The sequence below is a fragment of the Apteryx mantelli genome, chromosome 1 (assembly GCF_036417845.1).
Source record: "Apteryx mantelli isolate bAptMan1 chromosome 1, bAptMan1.hap1, whole genome shotgun sequence".
NCBI lineage: Eukaryota > Metazoa > Chordata > Aves > Apterygiformes > Apterygidae > Apteryx > Apteryx mantelli.
Genome location: NC_089978.1, coordinates 10,952,010 through 10,973,386, shown reverse-complemented (window position 1 = coordinate 10,973,386; position 21,377 = coordinate 10,952,010). Strand labels below are relative to the sequence as shown.

Sequence of the window (21,377 nt, the reverse complement as noted above, 5' to 3'; positions counted from 1 at the left end):
AGAGGAAGGAGATAAACCATCTTTATGTTTGAAGACTCCTGCCCACACAAGCCTGATGTGAAGATGTGTGTGAAAGCACCACGCACATTCGGTTTCTACTAGAACTGTGGTGCATACACACTGCATCCCTATGGTGGGCTTACTATCCCTGGACTGAATTCTCATCATTTTTCTTGGTTGCAGATCCTCACTTATCTTCTAAGCAAATGTGCCTTGCAAGGGAGAGAAGTTCTACGCATAAGTGCAGGCATACACACTGTCAGACACATGCACAGAGCAACCTGTGAGCAAGCTTTACAGCCAGTGCAAACGTGCAGAATTGTCCCTCTGGCTTCTAATGCTCCCAGCACACAGGCCAGAAAGAAATTTGGAGTTGGCTGAGAAGGGGTGGATAACACAAGTGGCACAAACAGACAACTTTGGGAACAGTAATTCAGCTGTAAAAGCCTAAAAAATCAGAGAAGTAATGGTTTGGTAAGAGATTTGTTTTTAGAACAGCAGCATAAGAGAAGAGCCTCTACTCCACGCTAACGCACCAGGTTATCATTTAAAACTACAAGACATTGCTTAAAGAAGCTGGCAGGAGGCTCACTAGTCATTGCCTGTAGCGGCCCAAACTTCTTCAGTAGAAGCAGGCATAGTTATTAAAATGCAAGGTTTACTTCTTTAAAAAATAAAAGAGCTTCTAGGGAGATTAATTTTCACTTCAGCCAGGCAATCATTTCATAAACATGCCAGTGTGATTTAAGACAAGCTGGATCTGTTCTCCTTTGGATTATGCATCTGATTTGTCTGCAAATTTCCCACCCCTCACAAATAAAACCAATTTTTGTTGTTTTAACAGAGAGGATTTAACAACAGTGTTTAACCAAAATGCCACTGGCGCCCATGCTGAACTGAGCTTTTCTATAATGAATGTACATTTATCAGGGATGTATAGAATACAGCTGAGGACTCAGCTTTAAATGTTGTTTGGGAGTTTTGAGTTGTTGATGCTGCTGACGTATTTAAGGCCACTATGGTGATGCACTGGTGAAACACATGTAGCTGAAATGAGACTCTTCATTCCCATTATGAGCCTGCTGCTGTACTAAGCATCGTAAATACCAGAAACTCTGGTGTCTCCTTCGTAGGCACTGTAGATTAACTAGCCAATGTTGTTTAAGGCTGAACCCTGAGCCTTCTGCTGGACTGACCTGTATAATGAATGCTCTTAGGCAAAGGTTTTGAGCAACAAACTCTTTCTTCAAGGGCTGGATGAGCATTTGTAAAGATTCAGTATTCAGCTAATCATATCACCCTCCTTGTAACAGGGATAGGGTCTGTTACAGCACGGAGGGAACCTGAGGAGCAGTGCCCCAAGGTGCTGTGCATTTCCTGGGAGGTTCTGAACATCTTCAGCTCGCCAAACATGCAGTGGATGCTCTCAAGGTTTGCAAAGCCTGAAGCATTATGTTCTTCTGGGGAATCATATTTGTAAGAGACAACCATCAGAGCTGTACTAGCAGCCGTGGATCCGTCCCATTATTATGGAGGTACAGCAGGGAAGTTCGAGAAAGCAACCCATCCCAGTTGTAGATTGCCTGTTAACAGACCCCTTGGATTTCTGAGGATATCAAATCTTGAGGAAAACACTAGCAAAAAATTTGAGTGCTGTCCCTGCTTCTTCCTGGCAAAATCTGCCCATCCCATAACCCAAAATCTGCATATTCTTCCTAATGATCTGTACTGTTACACAAGGAGGGGAAAGCAATGAGTAGCTCCTGAAGCTTCAGGTAAACTGTGCTGTCAACTGAGGAGAAAACCAGGGAAGGTGGAAGAGGATGATAAATTCAACTAGTTGAACAAGATGAAATATTTAGAACCTGGGAGCAAAGATGAAGGAGGAAGACATTCTTCTGGGCCCCTAAACTCTAAAAAATGAAAGCCCCTTTGTCAGAATGTGGATACAAAGTCTCTGTGGGGGTTGAGAATCAATGTATGCAAAGAAAATGCCTTTCAATGCACAAATCAGAGCTAAATCACAGGAAAAAAAAAGTATATTTTAGTAAACACCTTGGAAATAAGTCATTTATTTGAAATAAATCCACCATTGACTCTTCCTAGTTTCCCTGTTTTAAAACGTCCATTTCATTTGTTTTGGGGATGGCTTTACCTGTTAACTCCTTTTGTACCAAAACGTTGGAGTATATAGTTCTCTATGCTAACTGTAAGTAGCTTCAACAATTCAGTAAATAAATCACGTGTTCATTGCTGCTGACCCTAGGTAAGGACAGCCTTGAAGATGAGAAGGAGTGTTACATAAATGCCCAGTGTACATAGCAACACTGAGAAGAGAGATGCTGCTGCATTGCTTTTGGTGCACCAGTCACACATTAAAATTCTGTCATTGCAAGGGCATGTTGCTCGTCTCGTACTCTACAACCCTGGGGAAGAAATTTGGATGAGAGGTGGGGGAGGAAGAGTGAGAACTTCCTCGTTGTGCTGTAGCAAAGAATATATTCATTGACAGCAGGGCATTTCCTTCTATTTCAAAAGAGCGTGTCATTTCTTTTTCAGTGATGACAGATTCTCTCCTGGTGCTGAGTAGTGGTGTTTGCATGTTAGAAATGTAGCGCAGTGGTAACGGGTTGCTTCTGAACTGAATAAATAAGACCTCTGAGCCTTTTTCTGAGAGAAATGCAAAATAGCAGAGAGCATACAGAGTGGACTGTGTCCTGAGTTGCACTCGGTGCAGTCTGGTTAGGAATGCTGCACAGAAAGCTCTGCAAGCTGCTGGGAAGAGGCAAGGTTTAGGGCAAAGTGAAAAAAGAGAGGTTTTAAGGAGAAACACAGCAGAAATACATGATCAGCAGGCAGAAACAAGCCATGTCATAACACTTCCCATCTTGTCTTTGGACAACGCTGAATCAGAGAGTATCCTAAAAGGACACTTTGGCATCAGGGAAAGTTGAGGGCTCTCAGACTAAGTCTGCAATGTGAGGTGAAAGCAGATTTAAAAACAGCTGGTCAGTCGCCTGTGTGCAATTTCCAGTTCGGCACTCGGACTGAGTCACCCTGTTGTACTTGAGGGTGAGTTGTGTAGACAGTGAGCTGGTCTGACTCTCCAGTGCAGTCTCAGTTGTGTCGTTAGCTGAGAGTATGGGCGTACCCTTTGTTTTTCTGTGGCTTTGTAGAAACAAGTTCTTAGAGACTGGGGTGCAGGGTATGTTACTGTACCTCATTAGGGGTGAGATGCTTGAAAGCATGTAGTATCCCGTTAAGCACAACACGCAGAACAGATGAGGATGGTGAGTGCCAGGTTCCACTGGCAAATGAATGTACTCTGCCCATACTTGCACTACTGTTGCAAGGAATAAATGGCAAAACCTGTGCAGAGGAAATACAAGCTTTTCCTTTATTATGTCAGAAAAATTTGAATTAACTGTTAAAAACATGCCTGCTAAGACTGTGAAGTGTCACCCAACATATTATTCTTTTTGATTGACTAAACATTTGTTTAATCTATGATTTTTTTTTTTTTTTGGGGGGGGGAAAGAAGTTAATTAACATAATGCTCCCAAGCAGGGCTTAAAAAATGTGGCTGAGATTTGCAAAGGTTCTCCACCTGACAGTAAAGAGTCATTGTCTATTGGAGCTGGATGCATTGGTGCTGGATGCATTGGTGCTTTCATTAATTTCAGTCTTATCTACTCACACTCCATGGAAGACTAGTGGGAGCTGAGCTTTTAGCTCCATCTGTTCCTCTCTGTGTACCCCCAGTCTTCATCTGGAAATGTGCTTTGGCCTCTGGATCACTGGAAAACATGTACCTTGTTAACAAAACCTGTGCATTTGGAGATGGCATGGAAGGGAAACAGCCTCATCTGTGTGTCACATTATCTGCCTTTTCTGCTCTCACTCCCCGCCCTCAGTAGCACATGTTACGTCAAGAGGCTTCTCCCACCCTCTCCTTCCCTTGACTCAGGAAAATGCCACTGCTGGAAATGCAGAAATATTCAGTTTTAGTCATAGCATACACCAGCTTTTATGCTGCTTCTAATATACCTGGTCTAGTGATGTTTTTCTGGTCTCTTTGATCATCTTTAGGCAAGTCATGGGTTGCTGGGTCCAGGCCCTGGTGGTGCTTTTTAGAATGGGAGGAGGGGCCCTGCCACAAGGACAACTGTGTGTGAAATGTGGAAGACTCACAATATCAAAGATTATGTCATCTTCTGAATGAGAAGGAGGGATCCAATTTTGTGAAACTCAGATACTTTGTGGTCATCACCAAAATTAAGTCATGTTTCTACTCTCACACTCGGGCATTTCAGGACAGCCAGCAGTGATGGAAAGGGTTACTTGTTTGAATTATCTTCTCTATTTCCATGCAACCTCTCGTTTGTCAACAGCATATAAATTCCTCTTTCACTGATTAAATATTTCTTCGCCTGGTTTCTTTGCTTCAGGGAGCTTGAGAGCTCATTGTTTATAAAAGGAAAGAAGAAGGATTGAGCTGTTAAGCAGACAGCTCCCAACACATATGTTCTGCTCTGCATCTTTGCAAAGGAGGCATTGATGCTGCTGTGGTTGTAGAAGGGCAGAGCTTTCACTGAGATTCAGATGCAACCAAGAGGCTTTTCCCGGATTCATGTGTTGGAAGCTCTGGGCTTATTAATTAGTTTTTGTTTTTTTTTTTTCCCCCTGAAATAAGAAGCCTTAGCTTGTCTGTGCCAGACTGTGAAACCCTTAATCCCACTGACCTTTTCCTTCCCTGTGTTCCTTCCAATCAATTGCAAGAGCAAATTTGATGAAGTGCTGTGGAGGGTCATGACAGGGTTAAGTTGGAGAAAAGTTGCAAGCCATGGGAAAAGGGGAACTGGGGAAACTGTTGCTAGCTCGAACAAAGAAGAGTCTCAACAGGAGCAAGCATACCCAAGGACACTGGTACAGCTGGGGGTGATACATCTTGAGAAAATACAGATAAACCAGCAGAAGCCAGTGGGAACCAAGGCTAAGAACAAGTCAGCGTTTCTCCAACAAAGAAGCAAACAGCAAGGTACAAGGCATGATCGCGCATGTGTGATCGGTGCAATGACTGGCTACCTGTGACATAATCTGCATAATGATTGGCTTAGCAAAGTGCGTCTGTAAAACCGCTGAAGCAGCAAACTTTTTAGTATAAATATGTGTTAAAATAAACAATAAATGTCTCAGGACGCAAAACCTCCTGAGTCCGTGCACTCATTCGCTACAAATGGCGCCCGAACAGGGACATTCAGCTCAGCGTAAGAAGGGACTCAGCTGGCCGTAAGAAAGAGGAAGACGCCAATCCGGTAGCGAAGCCCGACTGAACCTGGACGGAGCTCCCGGGAGAACTGAGAACAAAGTACATTTGTGTAAGAAATGGCTTCCTTGATTGGTCTGTGAGAATTTAGGAGAAAAATCATAATAATGATTTTTTTTCCCTCAAACTGATTGATATCCAGAAAGATATTTAGACTAAACCAGCTAACAACTATATAAATTCCATAATCTGAATAGAGTTGGGTTTTTTTCTTCAATTTATATGTTTTTACATTTTTCATAAAAGGATATTTTCATCTCTGAGCAAAAGGTCAGTTTGAACAAATCCCCCCCATCTTTTTACTTAGAAAATGTCAGCATGTCCAAAACATGTCTGCTTATTTTAAAAAAAATCCTTCAAAGATGCTTAGAAGGGGCAAATTTGTGAAAACCAGCATTCTCCAGATTCAGTTGCAATAACGTTATTTTCTAATGGAAAAATGTTCTTTGGGATATTTTTTTCTTTCCATCCTTCATTAGTGAAAATTACTGTTCGAGCAATACAAGCCTCCTAATAACCTGCTAAGCCTCTAGGCTCAAGTTATGGAGCAGTGCATGCATTAGCAAGCACTCTTTAGATGGACTTGGGCCTGGGTGTGCCACAGGTGTCATCTTGAGGGTTCAGATGACAGTGTAGACATACTCCCAAAGGTTCTTTGCTCTAAAAAGGAGACATTCACTTGTCAAAGTTCAGATTGTATGTTAGGTTATTCCATAATGGGGTGGTAAGGATATAGAGTTGGTGGTAAGGATATAGATCAAAATCCAGTTTGAGGGAGGAAGATGGCCCCTAAATAAAATTATTGCCATCACTAAAATTTGGAAAAAGGGAATAAATGCAGTTTAACTTTCCATTTTTTTTCTCTTAGGAAGTAAACCTTGGAAATATATATTTCCAGTTAACATGTATAATGTGATAGAAAAGGTGAATGCTCTGTCTTTTCTGTAGATGCAGATGGACTGTTTTACTAATGACCACATTCTTCCCTCACTATTATGCACTCTTCCCAGTCCCGGAAGAAAGAGTCAATAAAGTTTGTCCTGAATTTCTAATTCTGTAATTATATAATTTTTCTACTAGATATGAAATAAAAAATGAAGTATTAAAAAGAAAGGTGGCATTTACTTTTTTATCTGTATACAGTGTGCAAGATAACCATTCTGGAAAGTCCTACCATAAATGTCCATGCTTCTGAGTACTAAATGTTCTTTTCAGAGGTGTCTGTTTACATTAATGCAATTTCAATCTGTTCTTATGTTTTTATAGATCAGGATGTGGTATACTTCTTTGAAAAGAAGTGACTGCTTAGTTTCCAAGTGGAACAGAAAACAAAATTTGGTTCTGAACTTTCATTTTTATTTTTTATTTTTTACCCAGGCTTTACTTTAGGAACAAGAATAGTACTTACTGGTTTCTTGCCCATAACAAATCATTCTCTTGTCATATGAAATAGCCCATTTCATAGCTTCAGCTTGCTGCCCCCCAACATGACAGCAGAACTATGTTTCACAATATGGAAGGAATAAAATAGGTCACTACTATAACTGTGTGCCTAGTAAATCATCAATAAGTAATCAATAAACTCTTCAACTCTGCTTGTTTCCATCAAAAGAAGCAAAGCTTTTACTAGTTAGCTGTATAATAAGACAGATCCAGAAAACTGATAATAAAAAAGCTTTGTTTTTTTTTTACCTCTCTCCCTTTTTCCTGGGTCACGTGTAGGAATCTTTTTTCCATGGTGTCTCTTTCTTAATTATGTGACATTGTAAGGGTAGGTGCAAATCACTGGCTAAAGAAGGGAACAGGGAGGAATTCTGAGCTCTGTCCCATGGTTTTTCTCAGTTTCTCCACAAAGAAACCACCCTGCTTAGGATTTTCAAAGTAATGTGAGGGATTCCAGAAGTTCACTGAGGTTTTGATACCCAACTGCATTAGGCTTCTTTCTAAAAATCCCACCTTCTGTTTGCATACATGATGAGAAGAGTTTCATGTATTTCCCTAGCATCATGATGTACTGTTTTCCATGGCTCATGGATCCCTAAATATTCCTGCACTTCTAATTTATTTAGTTAAATTGCAAGATTTTGGTTGCAGTAGAGAAAGGATTCTTCTTTCCGAAAATACTAGAACGAATCAGCCATTTTATCTTAATGGCAATCCTGACTGTTCAGCTGCTCGGTTCTGTTGCTGTTCAGATGTTATTGTTACATTCTGTTATGCTAGCAGGACGCCCTAACTTGAGTTTATGTCTTGTATTGTATTTGATGAAGCACCGTACATTTATTCCTCATGTAATTATAGTATTATACTCTTAAGGTATTTACTTTACAGGAAGCTTCATGACTTTGGAATAAACAAGCATTCCAAGACTGAGCAAAACATGGTTGAGTTGCTGTTTGTGAACTGGTTTTAATTAATGCCATACTGCTTTAATCATAGAAGCATTGTGTGTGTATATATGTAATTACATATTACTGCCTGCAGGGGAGAATGGGATTTCAGTGCTTAAATGGAGGCTCTTGAGATACTCTAAAGTATTTGAAACATCTGTACAGGATTGGCAGATAAACCACAGGAGATCCATGACCTTCTGGAATGGCAGCAGGAATCCAGGTAGGATACCCTAAGTGACAAAGTTGTTCTAGGCGCCCTTGTTTAAGCACCTGAATCACTCCCAGAGCCATTTTCTGTGACTTAAATATTAGGCACATGCTTACTTCATATGCTGTCTGAATTTCTAACAAATCCAGAACAACTGAAATGCAGGACAATGTCAAGTATGTCCTTGTATTTTTGATTATGAGACCAAATCAGAAGCGGAATAAATTTATTTCATTCTCATACACAGTCGTCCCACCACTGGAACTTAGAAAAATGACAGTCCTCCGTGTTCTGCATGTTGTTGTCCTTTTAGAGCACAGTGGGAATAGAAAACAGCAAGCACCTGACCCTGAACCCACCAAAAGTAATGATGAGCAAAGTTCCCTCCCAAACCAGAACTGTATAGAGATCCTTCCTACTCAAGATGGGGGAATAGCACTTGAGATCCTTACTGCATGAAACATAATCTACCCAGTCTGGTAAAGTATTTCACAGTGTGTTTCATTCAAAGTACCTGCTCAAACACATTGGTGTGGATAGATCTTAATGATGAGCTGATACTCTATTGTGATCTTCAAGATACTGCCGATTCTAAAACACAGATGAAACAGAACTTCCCAGTGCAACCCAAAGCACCCTCTCAGTCTCTCTGCAACATGTTGAATGTCCTGGTAGCCATCCACATAATCATTTCTGCATCTGGCAGTATTGTGTTTTTTCAGGAAAGTTACATATGAAACACAAATTGTCTCAGGAAAAAAAGAAGTTTGCAGACTTCTCAGATTTCAGAATATGTGTCAAAACTTCTGGTTAATTATTTATTTTTGAGAAGTAATGATATGCAATTAAACTGCATATATCAATCTCCATCTTGTACTTTGTCACTTTATTTTCCAGAGTGGTGTTGATATAATGAGGGCAAAAAATACCATCCAGGATGAGAAGTTTAACTGTAGCAAGATGAAGTAAATACTATAAATTCCTTCTCATTTATTTTTAGTTGTTGGGTTATAAACATGTAGAAGAAGTTAACTTCTCCATTTCAGTGAAGAATTTCCTGAGCTGTGGAAATGGAAAAGGTATTTGTTTATACTTAACACAGGATTAGCGGCAGGTTGGGCAGAGTTGCAAGAGGAAATATTGATACTTTAAAAAATGATTGTGGTGTTTTTCTTTAAGATGAATGTCCTTCCCCACTCCCCTTCCCCTGGCCAAATAATGAGTTTTGGCAGAATGTATTTTGGCTCACGAGCTTTGATTTTCTGTGTGATATTTGGAGAGGTTTGATGGGAATGGATATATGTCACAAACACATTTGATTAGCAGGAAAATCTTATTGTTTGTACAAGAAAAGTGGGGTTGGCAAAAAAATGGGTGGCTATTTATTTTGTCAAAACCTACCTAAAAATGCTAAAGCAAGAAAGGGAACTCTCCTGGCTCTGGACAGCAAGAAAAATACTGCAGTCTTTTGCCTGTCTTCTAGCAGAAGAGAAAAATTATACTTCCTCCTCCCCACTTTCAGCTCTGTATAGGCATCACTGATCATGATATATACTTGATTGCATGATGTGCAGAAGGGCAGGCAATGGCAGGCAAAGACTGCTCCCACCTGATGGATGAGCTCTTGCACAGCCACAGAGGGTAACCACAGCTAGGGACTGGGCAGCAGCTGTGCCCAACTTAGGCACCAACCTCACATAGATTTCAGTTATTTAATGAGCCAGATCTCCTAAAGTCCATACATACCTTTATTATATCGCCAGTGGGGAGATGTGAAAGCCTCTGAAGACCTCCAGGGAGATATGGGTCACCTGACTCAGATTTCTACACGTCAGCATATCAAATCTCTTTCAAAAGCCCTTCCTTCCCTTCATTGATGTTGTAGGGAACACACTCACCTATTTGGGGAAGACAGCCTGTTATGGACCTAAAATGCAGGCACTGGTTAAGTGTGTAAAACAGATGAACCGGTCCCCCCCCACACACACCCTAGAATATCCCAGCCAGAGTCAACCAAAAAGCTGTGCATGTTACAAAGTTGAGAGCATCTGAGGAGCACACATACATGTTTCCTTACCTGTTCCTGGATCTGAAATCTGAGGTGGAAGGGATTGCTAGTGCTGCCAACCTCTTGAAAGCTGGGGAGCAGCAGTGCAATCCATTTAGAGACCCGTTCACTATAGAGAAGCTGCTGCTTAACCTTACATGTGCCCAAAAGCCCGATCCATTCATGTGCATGTTGCAGGAGGGCTCAAAAGTGGGGCACTGAAATAATTTGCCTTATCAATGCAACTTGGATTGCTTCTCCTGAAAAACCTGTCGTCATTCCTATATGTGAGATGTCTTAAGATAATCTTCACTTTTCATCTATTTTCCTGTTCCAACTCCTCCCAAATTTAGTTCTCATAAATTTAATGGCCCCATGATTTATCATTAGTCTCTGATGGCTTGTTTAGCATATGCATAAACAATAGATTGAGTTTAATAACACTGCATTTTCTAATCTGAAAGTGTACATGGTAGTCTGATGACTGATGGTCTGAGTAACCATCAACTTGTTCCGTCTCCCTTTCCCAAAATGGTCCTTCTAGTTTTCCTGAAAATTCATTTTGTTAACTCAAAGTTTCTGACCTTTCTACACATTAATTTTCTAAATGAATCTTCCTCTAAGTTTTTATAGTAGTAGCTCTCTTACTGGGAGAATGGCACCTTGATTTTGGTGATTGCAGTGACCTCCTGCTCTGCCATCTGTATCCAAACCTCTAAACAATTTCTAAAGTGACAGCTGCCTTGCGGGCATCACAGTACAGTGCTCTGGAGTGCCATAGCTCCTAGGATGAGACAAAAGGCCTAATTTTTAAGTCTTGGTACCTAGTCTTGTGGATTTAGGTATATTTGTCGCACTGAAAGCGACTAGAAATGGCCTGATGTGCAAAAGTTACAAGCAACTTTTCTGGTAACAGAATGAATGACAGAAATGTTTCATTTTCATTTAGGCACCTAAATGAGAATTGTCAAGAGCCTGATTTTCCCAGAATGTTAATGGGAGGTTGGCACTTTGAAAATCTAGCCTCTGGGTTAAATAATTGGGGCCGCAGGCTATGGAATTAAAAGACTACATAGAATTTTAAAGTAGCATACAAGTCCAAGGTGGTGTATGTAGCAAATGAAGGCACGGACTCAAGAGGTGGTGGTGCATCTTGAGACATTTATTATTTGTTTCTGAGTATATTTATACTAAGAAGTTTGCTGCTTCAGCGGTTTTACAGACGCACTTTGCTAAGCCAATCATCATGCTGGTTATGTCACAGGTAGCCAGTCATTGCACCGATCACGCACGCACGATCATGCCTTGTACCTTGCTACTTGCTTCTCCTTTCCCATACGCTTTGCTGCTTGTAACTTTCCACCAGTTTAACCCTGTCCTGACCCTCCACAGGTGTATAAGGAGACCTGAAGCCCAGATTCTGTGTTAGTCAGTATCTTCTACAGTCACTGTGGCATTAATTAACAAGATCAAAGTGAAAACAAATCACTGCTGTTCTGATTTGATTAATCATGTATTCTCTCTTTCCTGATATAAATGGCTGTAATGTCATCCCTGTGACAGGGGAGCAGGAAAGAGTCCCTGTAGGGCTTGTCTGTACACACAGACATGTGGATACATGCCCACATATACATGCATGTTGTACAATTTTTACTACTATAGTAAGAATATGGTCATACAGCACCCCCTCTGTCCTCATGTGTATCTTGCTATCAGTTTAATGCATGTTGCTCTATCACATTGGGACATGCATTGTGCTTCAGTAAAAAACACATTTTTTGTAATTACACCAATAAATAGTTCTGTATACAGGATACTGTCACAATTGCAGTCATTTGATATTTTTCCAGCTATCTAACCATATATATATATTTCATTCTGTACAGTCAAGTCATCTGACAATGAATTCAGTCCACAGTAAATTTAGCAGAGCAACATTAATGGGCTAGTATTTTCCATCCATGCCAATCTGCCAGTAAATTTATGAGAAGACAGTCCAGGCCTTCAAAGTCCTTATTAGCAGATCTTCCTGAAATGTTTGTCTCTGTGACAAAATAGCCAGGGCATTTTCTAGTGTTCTGGTTTTTGCATAAAGGGGTCACATACAAAGAACATAACCTTTTAACACCCATTTCCAGAAAGATATATTATTTTTGTGATGCATATGGACTATTTATTTGGAATGGCTTGCACAGAGGAATGAAGGGAAACAATGTCATTAGTGTTGTAAAACAGCTTTTCAGCATCAGTTATTGATGGAGAAAAAAATCTGATTACAAGGAAGGTTGTATTGGTATGCAATACCTGGTGCATGGCTCTGCCCTAAGAGTTAAGAGGCTCTGCAGACTACTTTCCTTTATTTGTATTTATGGCACTGTTGTCAGAAGTGCTTGGAAAGATGTACAGCAGTTTGAAAATGTAGCACAGTAAAATGATCATGCTTAAATTCTCCAAGAAGCAATGAAAGCAAGAAACATTTTAATGTGGCTATGACTGCCAGAAAATGTGTGAAAATTTGTCCTCAGCATGTAATCCACCTGAAAATACTTTATTTGCTTACTATTGCCTGTGCATGTGCTTCTTTTAATTGAAAACAATGAGAAAAACCAAGGAGGTGTTTTTATACTCGCAAATTCCTTTGGAATCTGTATTGTACATTCACACGGTGATGGTGTATGTACCTCGCCTGTGCGCTGGCTGGCGTTGCCATCGATATGCCAGCCTCTGTAACATAGTCCTGTCCCACCGCTGGCCCTCAAGGATGCCTTTTCCTGACAGATAAATCGGTGCAGTGTGTGGTGGTGTGAAAGGGAAGGTCGTGTAAGGCTGGATCAAGCTGCATGGAGGGAATTGATACAAAGGGACAGGCCACAGTTAGAATCTATAACTAATGCTTATTGCTGAATCCTTCTCCTTATTTCAGAGGGGATTCTTTGGGTGTGGAGGGGAAGAACTAGTCTCTCCATATATTTTCCTAATCCTGTAGATTTCTAGAACTTAGGCTCTGTGTGAATTCTGCATGCCTGACCTCCTCAGGAAAAGGAGGTAGCATGCAGGCACACAGCAAACTATCCAAGAATAAGTTGGGACATAAGAAAGCCTGATGGCTGAAAAATGGGTAAGCAGATATAAGTTTATTTTCTGTAGTTATATTGCAACTTCATTTCTAATTCAGTTTATTACAAAAGTCACAGGAATAGGCCATTTTTGATGACAAGGTCTCATTGCTGCCAATTTTCAGCTCAGTGTGGAGACTGGTTCAAAATGCCTTGCATCCCTACACACATTCATATACACAGATGGTGAAGTCTAGATTTATCTCTATGGAGAGGACAGGTGCTAAAAATACAAATTTCAGAAAATTGCGGGAGGGAGAACAAAAAGAAAAAGACTGACAGCTGCTCATTGTCCTGCCTTGACAAAACATGAGTCGTAACAATCCTGGGAAGAAAGAGATCAGCCTAGAAAATGAAAGACTTCACAGAGGTATCACTCCACAATAAAGGCCAGAGACATACAATACTGATTACTTTATAACGAAGCTGCCAGGGATCCTAAAGAAGGTGTCTGAATGCCACAGCAACACAGTATTTTTGCGTCCCTATGTGGTACTGCGGATATGTCCCTGGATGCTGAAGCTTGTGGGATCCTGGTCTGAAAAAGACTTTCAGGCAAGCTTAACTCCAATCCCACTGGGGTCAAAACAATGTATGGTTGCATGGGCTGTATACAAAAGATCTCAATTTTATGGCACCAAACACCATAATGCCCATTTTTCAGGCATTGGTCCCATCAGAACAGACTCTGCACACCCGAGTGAGCTGCCTAAAGCTGGCAAGGAGCTTCTTGTCTCAGGGAACCACCATACAGGAAGTCACCTTGGCCAGCCAAAGGAAAAGTCAAAGGCTTTTAAGCTCTGATACAGTGAGCCTACACTACACACAGACCCTCATGGAATGCCATTATTTCTGTTAAAACCAGCAGGGAAGGTAATTTTCTTCCTTCAAAACAGAGGGGGGAGGGGGTTGCCACTCTGCCCTCCTCCCTTCTTATCTCTTCTTTCATCTTCTCCTTGTAGGCTGTTTGAGCATCCGCCTAGGCAGTGAGGAACGCAGCTTTGATTTGTGTCTCTGCCTCATGGCACTCCGTCACCCCTCTCAGGGCAGCATCCACAAAGGAGGTCCCTCAGCACTTACCTTTACATGTCTGAGCCCAGGGGCAAGCACGTGCCCTAGCCTTAAAGCCCTATCCCTCCACAGATTCAAAGAAAAGCCTTTAGAGCTCAGCTCCACTGCAGCTCCCACCATTTTTGTGTTCCCCTTTCCATTTGCCCACTAGAGCCGAGGGGGATCAGGGGGTCGGGGATTCCTGGGTAGTCCTGACCCTTAGGCTGCTGTGAACAGTTGTATCTTGAAAAACATTCTTTAATTATTTTGATCCCACACTTCCCTGCCCCCAAAGTTTTTTCTTTGAAACTCTTCTGACACCTTTTCTTGGATTTGTTCAGAAGAACTTCAAAGAATAAGAATTACATAATCTAAATATTTTAATCAAGTCTTGCTCCATAGTTATCAAAGACAAAAGTAAGGTTTTAAGAAGAATCACTGAGCATGAAAGTTTTTAGTTGTGTGCATGTCAGGACTCCCATTTTCCTCCCATTTTAATTAGTTGAAATAGTCCAGAGTAATTAAACAAATAGCTACTATTTGTAGAATTTGAGTAGATCCCTCAAACAGACTGAATAAAAATCTTTGTGTTTATCTGACATTGAAGAAAATTAACCTTTAAGAAGCCAAAATTTAAAAAAGTTTTTTTTTTTTTTTTTTTTTTTTTTTTTGCTGGTAGCATTTATTTCTGCCAATAGCATATTCTGTGTTTTATAAAGTATAAATTAAATGTCTGAACTGACCACTTGAAATATAATCGTCATATAGTTCCTTTCCTTCTTCTGGTGCCTCCGTGCCAAGCAAAAGGTTAAAGTCCCATGCAATCAGTTTATTTTTAATATTTTCTAAGGCACTGGAGAGCATTACTCTACTAGTATCTCAGCTCATCAGTCAGAAGCCACAGGAAAAGAAACAGCTCTTTTGAGTTTGGGACTGGAGTTCTTCACACAGGAAAACAGCTTCATCCAGCCAAAGCCCTCACTCTGTGCTTTGCTGTACTGAAGGCAATTTCAGCCCATGCCTTCTGTAATCAGGGCAATAGACCAGATTCAGCAGACACAAGTCAGCCACTTACATCCTGGGGATGGAATATGGTTGGATTTGAGGGTATTGCTTGTGACCTTTCTTCTCTTGATGGTTCGATGTGCTGATAGTTTTATTCTCACCTCCCACTCTGCCTGTTTATGTGACTATTATGTTCAGTCATGGATGGCTGGGAGACTGCAGATTTCCTTGCTGACTCATGGAAAACAGGATTTCCACATCAGGAGAGGGATATATGTGGATATTAATGCTTTGATGTGAGAAAGCACACAAGCACATCCCCTGTACAAACATCTGCTTTGGGAGGATCCTTCCCAGCCCCTTAAGGTTTTGTGTCTCTTCTGCTCTGTAAAGAACTGCTGTTTCTATAGTGCAGAGGACAATTCCAAAGCAAGTCCCCAAAATGGAAGTGAATCCGTGTAATGTCCAGTTGAAAAAGTACAAAAATAAAGCCTTTCAGTACTCCATAACGATGCTCACTGGAGGCAGCTGTGAGAGAAAATAGCTCATCTGAGAGTTTCCACAGCACTTCTGACTGGGAAAGAGTGCTCAGATCAATGCTCAAAGTATGTGTTTCTCCACCATTTTCAGATGATGCAATGTCTTCCCCTCTTTTCTACTCACCTTCCCTCTCTCAACCATTTCACCCCCCCAACTGCTTCTCACAGTCTTCAAGGTGCTTGCGGTGCATAGCTGAGCTGCATGCAAGGACACAAGGCACCACTTCCCACATTGTCATGAGGACAGTGCTCTGCCATGGCAGCGCAGGATGGCCCGGTGAGGACAATTGTGGAGTATAACACCATTAGCCTGAAATGTGGTGGGCTGCACCACATCTGATCATTATCTTTCTTTCAGTTCTCTAAGCAGTTACATAAAGTACCTCTCCATTTAGGCTCTTTTGTTGTCCTCTTCACTGCAGCCACCTAAGCATACCTCAGTGTTTCTGGAAGTCCTGTGAGAAGGAGCAGGATTAATATCCTCTACATAATGGGTAGGGAACTGAGGTAGATGGTAGCAGATAATTTTTACAGAATAACATAGAAATTCTTTATCTGATCTGGGAATAGTCTTCAGTCCCCAAAGGCTGATTCTATCACTTTAACCACAAGACTATCCTGTCAGCCAAAAAATACCTGGAATAAGCCAGGATTGCCACATTGCCATGAGTAGAGCAGGTCTCTCCAGGACAAAACCCATGGCCCTAGCTTCAATGATCTGTTAATTTTTTTAAAAGATGACCAGGAAGTGATGTGTTTTCTTTGAACCAGACTAACAGTACACCTAATTTTAAGGAACATTGTGAATTTATGCTTCTTACTAGAGGTGTGCTTTGGAACTATTAAAAGCCAGTTGGAGTCACCATTCCCCCAAAGCAGGTATTCTTTTGGGTTAAGACTCATCATATTATTAGATACCTTGTTTTGTGACGTATGGAATATATGCATACTCTTACTTATAGGAGCAACTGTAAGTCAAACTGAACAGAGACAGAAAACAGTGAGACTAGATTTCATGTCCTAAAAAATCCTCAGCACCCTAGACAAATGAAAAAGATATAGCAGAGATGAACCAAAATGCTTGAAACAAGTGAGAAGTGTTTTTTGAGAGCCTGCTTCCTGTTGTTGGTGGCATTCAATCAAGGACAAACAGGACATTACTGGAGCTGGAGGGGAAATAAGTCTACCTTAAACGAAAAATGTGTCTGTGGATCATTCGCTCTACTTGGAGGCACAGCACATTTCTCCCACTAAAGCAAAAGGCTCTGTACAACACAGTGTAGCACTGATCTTGCAGTCAGGCACCTCTCTCTGGATCCATGTACCTACCTGTGCCCTGTGCATTTCTTCACATGCATTGGGCTGTGGGGTTGCAGCCTGCAGTTGCAAGAAAGCAATAAAACAGTGGAGATAGATAGTCTGGTTTCATAGGAACATCATTTAATCAAGCATTGGCATAGGAAATACATGGTTCCTTGGGTGGTATGGTAACTTATGTCAGATCTGGGAAATTTTGTAGGGGTGATTCTGATAATGTACTACAACACTGGAGGTTACAAGAGACATGATGAACAATACTGTCCAGAGTGCTAATGCAGCACACCTCAACAACGTATTCGTAAACGTGAATCAAACCCTGCATGCTTGATTAGCACCTTAGTAACACCACTGAATTACTGGAGGCCTTTATAAATTGGACTGATAAGAGATATTATTGTAATCTTCACTTTCTATGAGTAAGGGCTGTATCTCTGTAGAAGTTCCTCTTCTCTTCTTCCGGCAGGCGAGAGCAATCCCTGTGAACAGAGCGGTAATTATGCCACCGATCACAGCTGCGCCAATTAACCAGGCCTGGATCTGACGAGCTTGCTCAAGATAGGGTATTAAAAAGTCCCAGAAAGATCCAAGTGCTGTGGGGAAAAAAAAGGCAGAAAAAGTAAGGTCCTTTTATATTATGTAATGTACTGGTAGTTTATTGAGGCCAGCAGTTATATAATGGCCAATACTGGAAGACTTAAAGTGAAAAAAGATATTACATTGGTAAAAATTGCCTGAAGGTCACAAATATTTTTAAACAAATCTCTTCAGTCCTTAGAGTTTACATTTCCCCATTTTTGTATTAAAGATAGGAACAGAGTTCACTGTTCCCAGTATTCTTTATAGTTTTACCAAAACTGTAAGAATGTAACACAAGAACAGACTGAGGCAGTACGGCCAAAGGTCCCACTAGCTCAGCATCCTCTCAGCAGCAACAACCAAAGCAGAGTACTAGAGAAGAATTTAAGAGCAGGTCAAGCATATTAAGATCCTTTCACAAAATATTTTCCCAGTCTCCAACTTGCAGCTCAGGGATTTCTTGAACCAGAGGTGGTGTTCTTGTATGTAATAGTCACTAGTAGATTTTTTTATTTTTTTCATCAGCTTGTCCAGCTGCTCTTTGAACTTTTATCACAACTTCTTGGACCAAGGAGTTCCTTATCTTAACTACATACTCTGTGAAGAGCCACCTCCTTTCGCTTGGTTTGAACCTGGCACCTGCTAGTTTCATTTGATGTCTCTTGGGCCGGGAGAGGCAGTAGACAATTATTCTGTGGTCACTCTGCACACACGAAACCCTTGAAGGAAGAGGTGGAGCCTTCTTTCTTTGGGGGGGCCCAGGGGAGCTCCTCACTGGTTAGAGAATCAACCCTCTCCTTGCTTTCCTCTATGAGTATGTCTGTCTGTGTTCCTGTCTTTCTTGCTATGACCCAACGAGTCATGAAAACCTTGTCGTACAAGGCTCTCACTTCACTGTGTGACCTTTGCAATGCAACCCACAATCTGCTGGCTTGTATGTGAGAAATGGGAGTATGCATCCTGTTAGACCAAGCTGAACCTGGAATCCACATCTCCCAGTTACTAGCTGTAACTGGCTATTAGGACAAGAAAAGGGGACACCTGTGGGAAGGCTGTAGCTTACTTTTGAATTGTGTTCATGCAGCTGGACTGCTGTAGGTGTGCTCAACCACATTTAGCGTGGTGCTCTCCCAGAATGTCTCCCTGCCCATCTCCCAGTTTCACTAGTGCCGACAAAAGTGATCCCATGTATCTCCTCGAAACATGGTGCTTCTGAGTGTGTGCTTTTGAATGCACTGAGCTCTGAAAAGATGCTATTGGTTTGGGGCGCCCTTAAAGTTAAACAATCCTTAGCACTTGGTGTCTGATTTACTTTCTGAGATACAATTCCAGCTTAGCCTGAATATAGTTTGCTTTGTCCCCACAACTCTGCTTCACTTTTGGGAAAGTGTGGTTACTATATCTCTGGATCTTATTTTCCAATTTTGTATTCGGAGGTTGGATTTGCCATATACATGTTCAGCCTTCTGCTTCTGACCTCAGTAGACATATAAGTGCTATATAACACTAAGAATTATCAAAAATTTAGGTTCTTAATATTTCAGAGTGAACTCTACAAGCCTCTGTATACAAGGCACCTCATCATTTCTCATCTGTCAAATGAGGACAGCACCAGCCAGTCAAATCCTTTATATTGTGAATATAAACTAATACTTCTGCAGTACTCAGCTGCTGCAGTGATAGGCACCAGAGAAAAAGTGTAAGAGGAAACATCTTCAGGATAGTGTTTTAAGAGCGTACAATAAATCATACATTCGGCTACACACGGCTTAACTAAGAAAAAGAAAATCAAAATTAAGGAGAATTGGATATCTGATACTTAATGAATTCTGTCTATGCTGTGCAATGAGTGAGGTGGAAGTCTGGGGAAAAATAGCATGTAATTGAAGATAATGCATACATATAAGGCTGGAGGATGAATTATGACTGTATGGACAAATTTAATGTTGGAATTCTTAACTTTTCATGCTTGACTTTGTAACCTCAACATTTTTTTAACCTACCTCTTTTATGGTTATATTATAAACAAGACTGAATCAGAAACAAAATGGATATTTAAACTGGAGGATGCATATGATAACAGAAACCTGATACATGACAGGGACTTGATACTGTCTTAAAGGTGTTGAAAAAGAGCATTATCACAAAGTTGTCCTCCTTGCAGAACTTTGTCTGGGATATGAGGGATTTCTAAGTGACTTCTTAAATCCATACTTTGTTGTTCTCTCTCCTCCGCCAATATTAATTGGAGTTCTGAGCTCTCTTCTCCTTGGCAAAATGTAACATGACTTTGAGACACAGAGATGTCGCATTTCATGGCAGGTCCTTTCAGAAGGGATTAATCTAATCCTTTTTTTTATATCCCTGATATTCAGTCAAAGATGCCTCTCTCTTGCTTTCTGTATAAAATTCCTGTAATTAGCTTGAAGCCAACAGCCACCTCCTGGCATCTACTGTCTGTTTTCTGCTTCTTTTTGCTGTGCAAAGGATTTTTGGCATCTCTATCATAAAGTTACCATGGTAACTCTGGGGTACCAGCGAATGGAGTATCCCAGGGCTCCCTATAATCTGTAAACATATGACTGTAACACAACAGTAAACCTATGACTGTTCCCGGACTTGTGAGCTGGCCAGCCCATCTGCCCAGCAGAAATCCTGCAAACTGGGATTTCAAGGACTCCATTACCATAATGATTTAGTCTCTGACAGTGCTAGACCCACGAGTACAGCGATGGTTTGCTGATGGCTACATGGGAAAAGTGTTAAGAGAGCGGGTAGAGGACATAGCCGCTCTGTGGGAGCCATTAGTGTTTTGAGTCATCCTCCCCAGAAGGTGCCATGAACATCGATTAAAACTGCCCTCCCAGTCAATAACTTCATGACGAAGCAAGAGGAAGCCAGGTTTTGCTGGTGCTTGATCTTTAGCCTTCCATTAGTGGCTAATACCAACAAATCCCTTCATCTTGCTCTTTCCCATAAAAAAATAACAGTTATTAACCCCAGCCACAGTCTTAGCATCCAACTCTTGAAGTTCTTTCTTCTCAAAGAGAGTTTTAGCTCTAGGTAACAGCAACGAAGCATTTTTTACTATTAATACACAGAAGTACTCATTTTTTAATTAAAAAATACTGAATAGTCCATTTTTTGTAGGTTACTGATGTTACAACAGTACACAACAGTGTAATTTTAGAGTGAAGTAATGTGTGTCTCCTATATTTAGGGAAATAATATGGACTTTCCCTCCATAATTAAAACAGAAGAAACATGCTGTGGCTAATCTATTACTGGGCATCCTGAGAGCTTCCTGTTGTGATCTCAAATTATGTTATTGATATAATGGATCCCAAGGATGAACAAAACCACCTTTATATGTATATATATATATATATATATATGTGTGTATGTATGTATCTATTCTATATATTCCTTTTATGCAAACCAGTGCTATGGTAAAGCCTTTCCAGGGTAGATTCCACAAATTAGAAATAAAACTTCTCTCCAGCCAAAGAAACAAACAAAAACTAATTTCCTATCATTTATTAATTGCCATACATCCCACTGGCATGTTGACAGAGACCTGCCATTCCATTTGATGTACTTTTCTTCCCCTAATTTGTGTAATTAATGGGCACCAGATTTTAAGCAAACTTTCAGGCAACGCAAACTTATCTAGCTCAGGCTTACAGATTTTCTTCTCACCCTTTTAAGCAAGTACTTTCTATTTGGTTGTTGTCATTTCCTTGGTTTGGTATGGGTGGTTCATATGTTGTGTCCCTCTGGTTGATCATGGGAAATAC

General features: G+C 40.8%; 2 protein-coding genes across 2 annotated transcripts in view; one reads left to right on the top strand and one right to left on the bottom strand.

Annotated features, from left to right (window-relative positions):
• Positions 1 to 8,499, top strand: part of NOX4 (NADPH oxidase 4) — a 108,588-nt gene extending 100,089 nt beyond the window's left edge. The window contains exon 16 of the mRNA XM_067289621.1: positions 8,175 to 8,499. Coding sequence (XP_067145722.1) covers positions 8,175 to 8,196 — 22 coding nt within the window. The 3' untranslated portion in view covers positions 8,197 to 8,499. The remainder of the gene's footprint in view (positions 1 to 8,174) is intronic.
• Positions 8,500 to 17,140: 8,641 nt separating this feature from the next.
• TYR (tyrosinase) overlaps positions 17,141 to 21,377 on the bottom strand; it is a 54,772-nt gene continuing 50,535 nt past the window's right edge. The window contains exon 5 of the mRNA XM_013955976.2: positions 17,141 to 17,594. Coding sequence (XP_013811430.2) covers positions 17,371 to 17,594 — 224 coding nt within the window. The 3' untranslated portion in view covers positions 17,141 to 17,370. The remainder of the gene's footprint in view (positions 17,595 to 21,377) is intronic.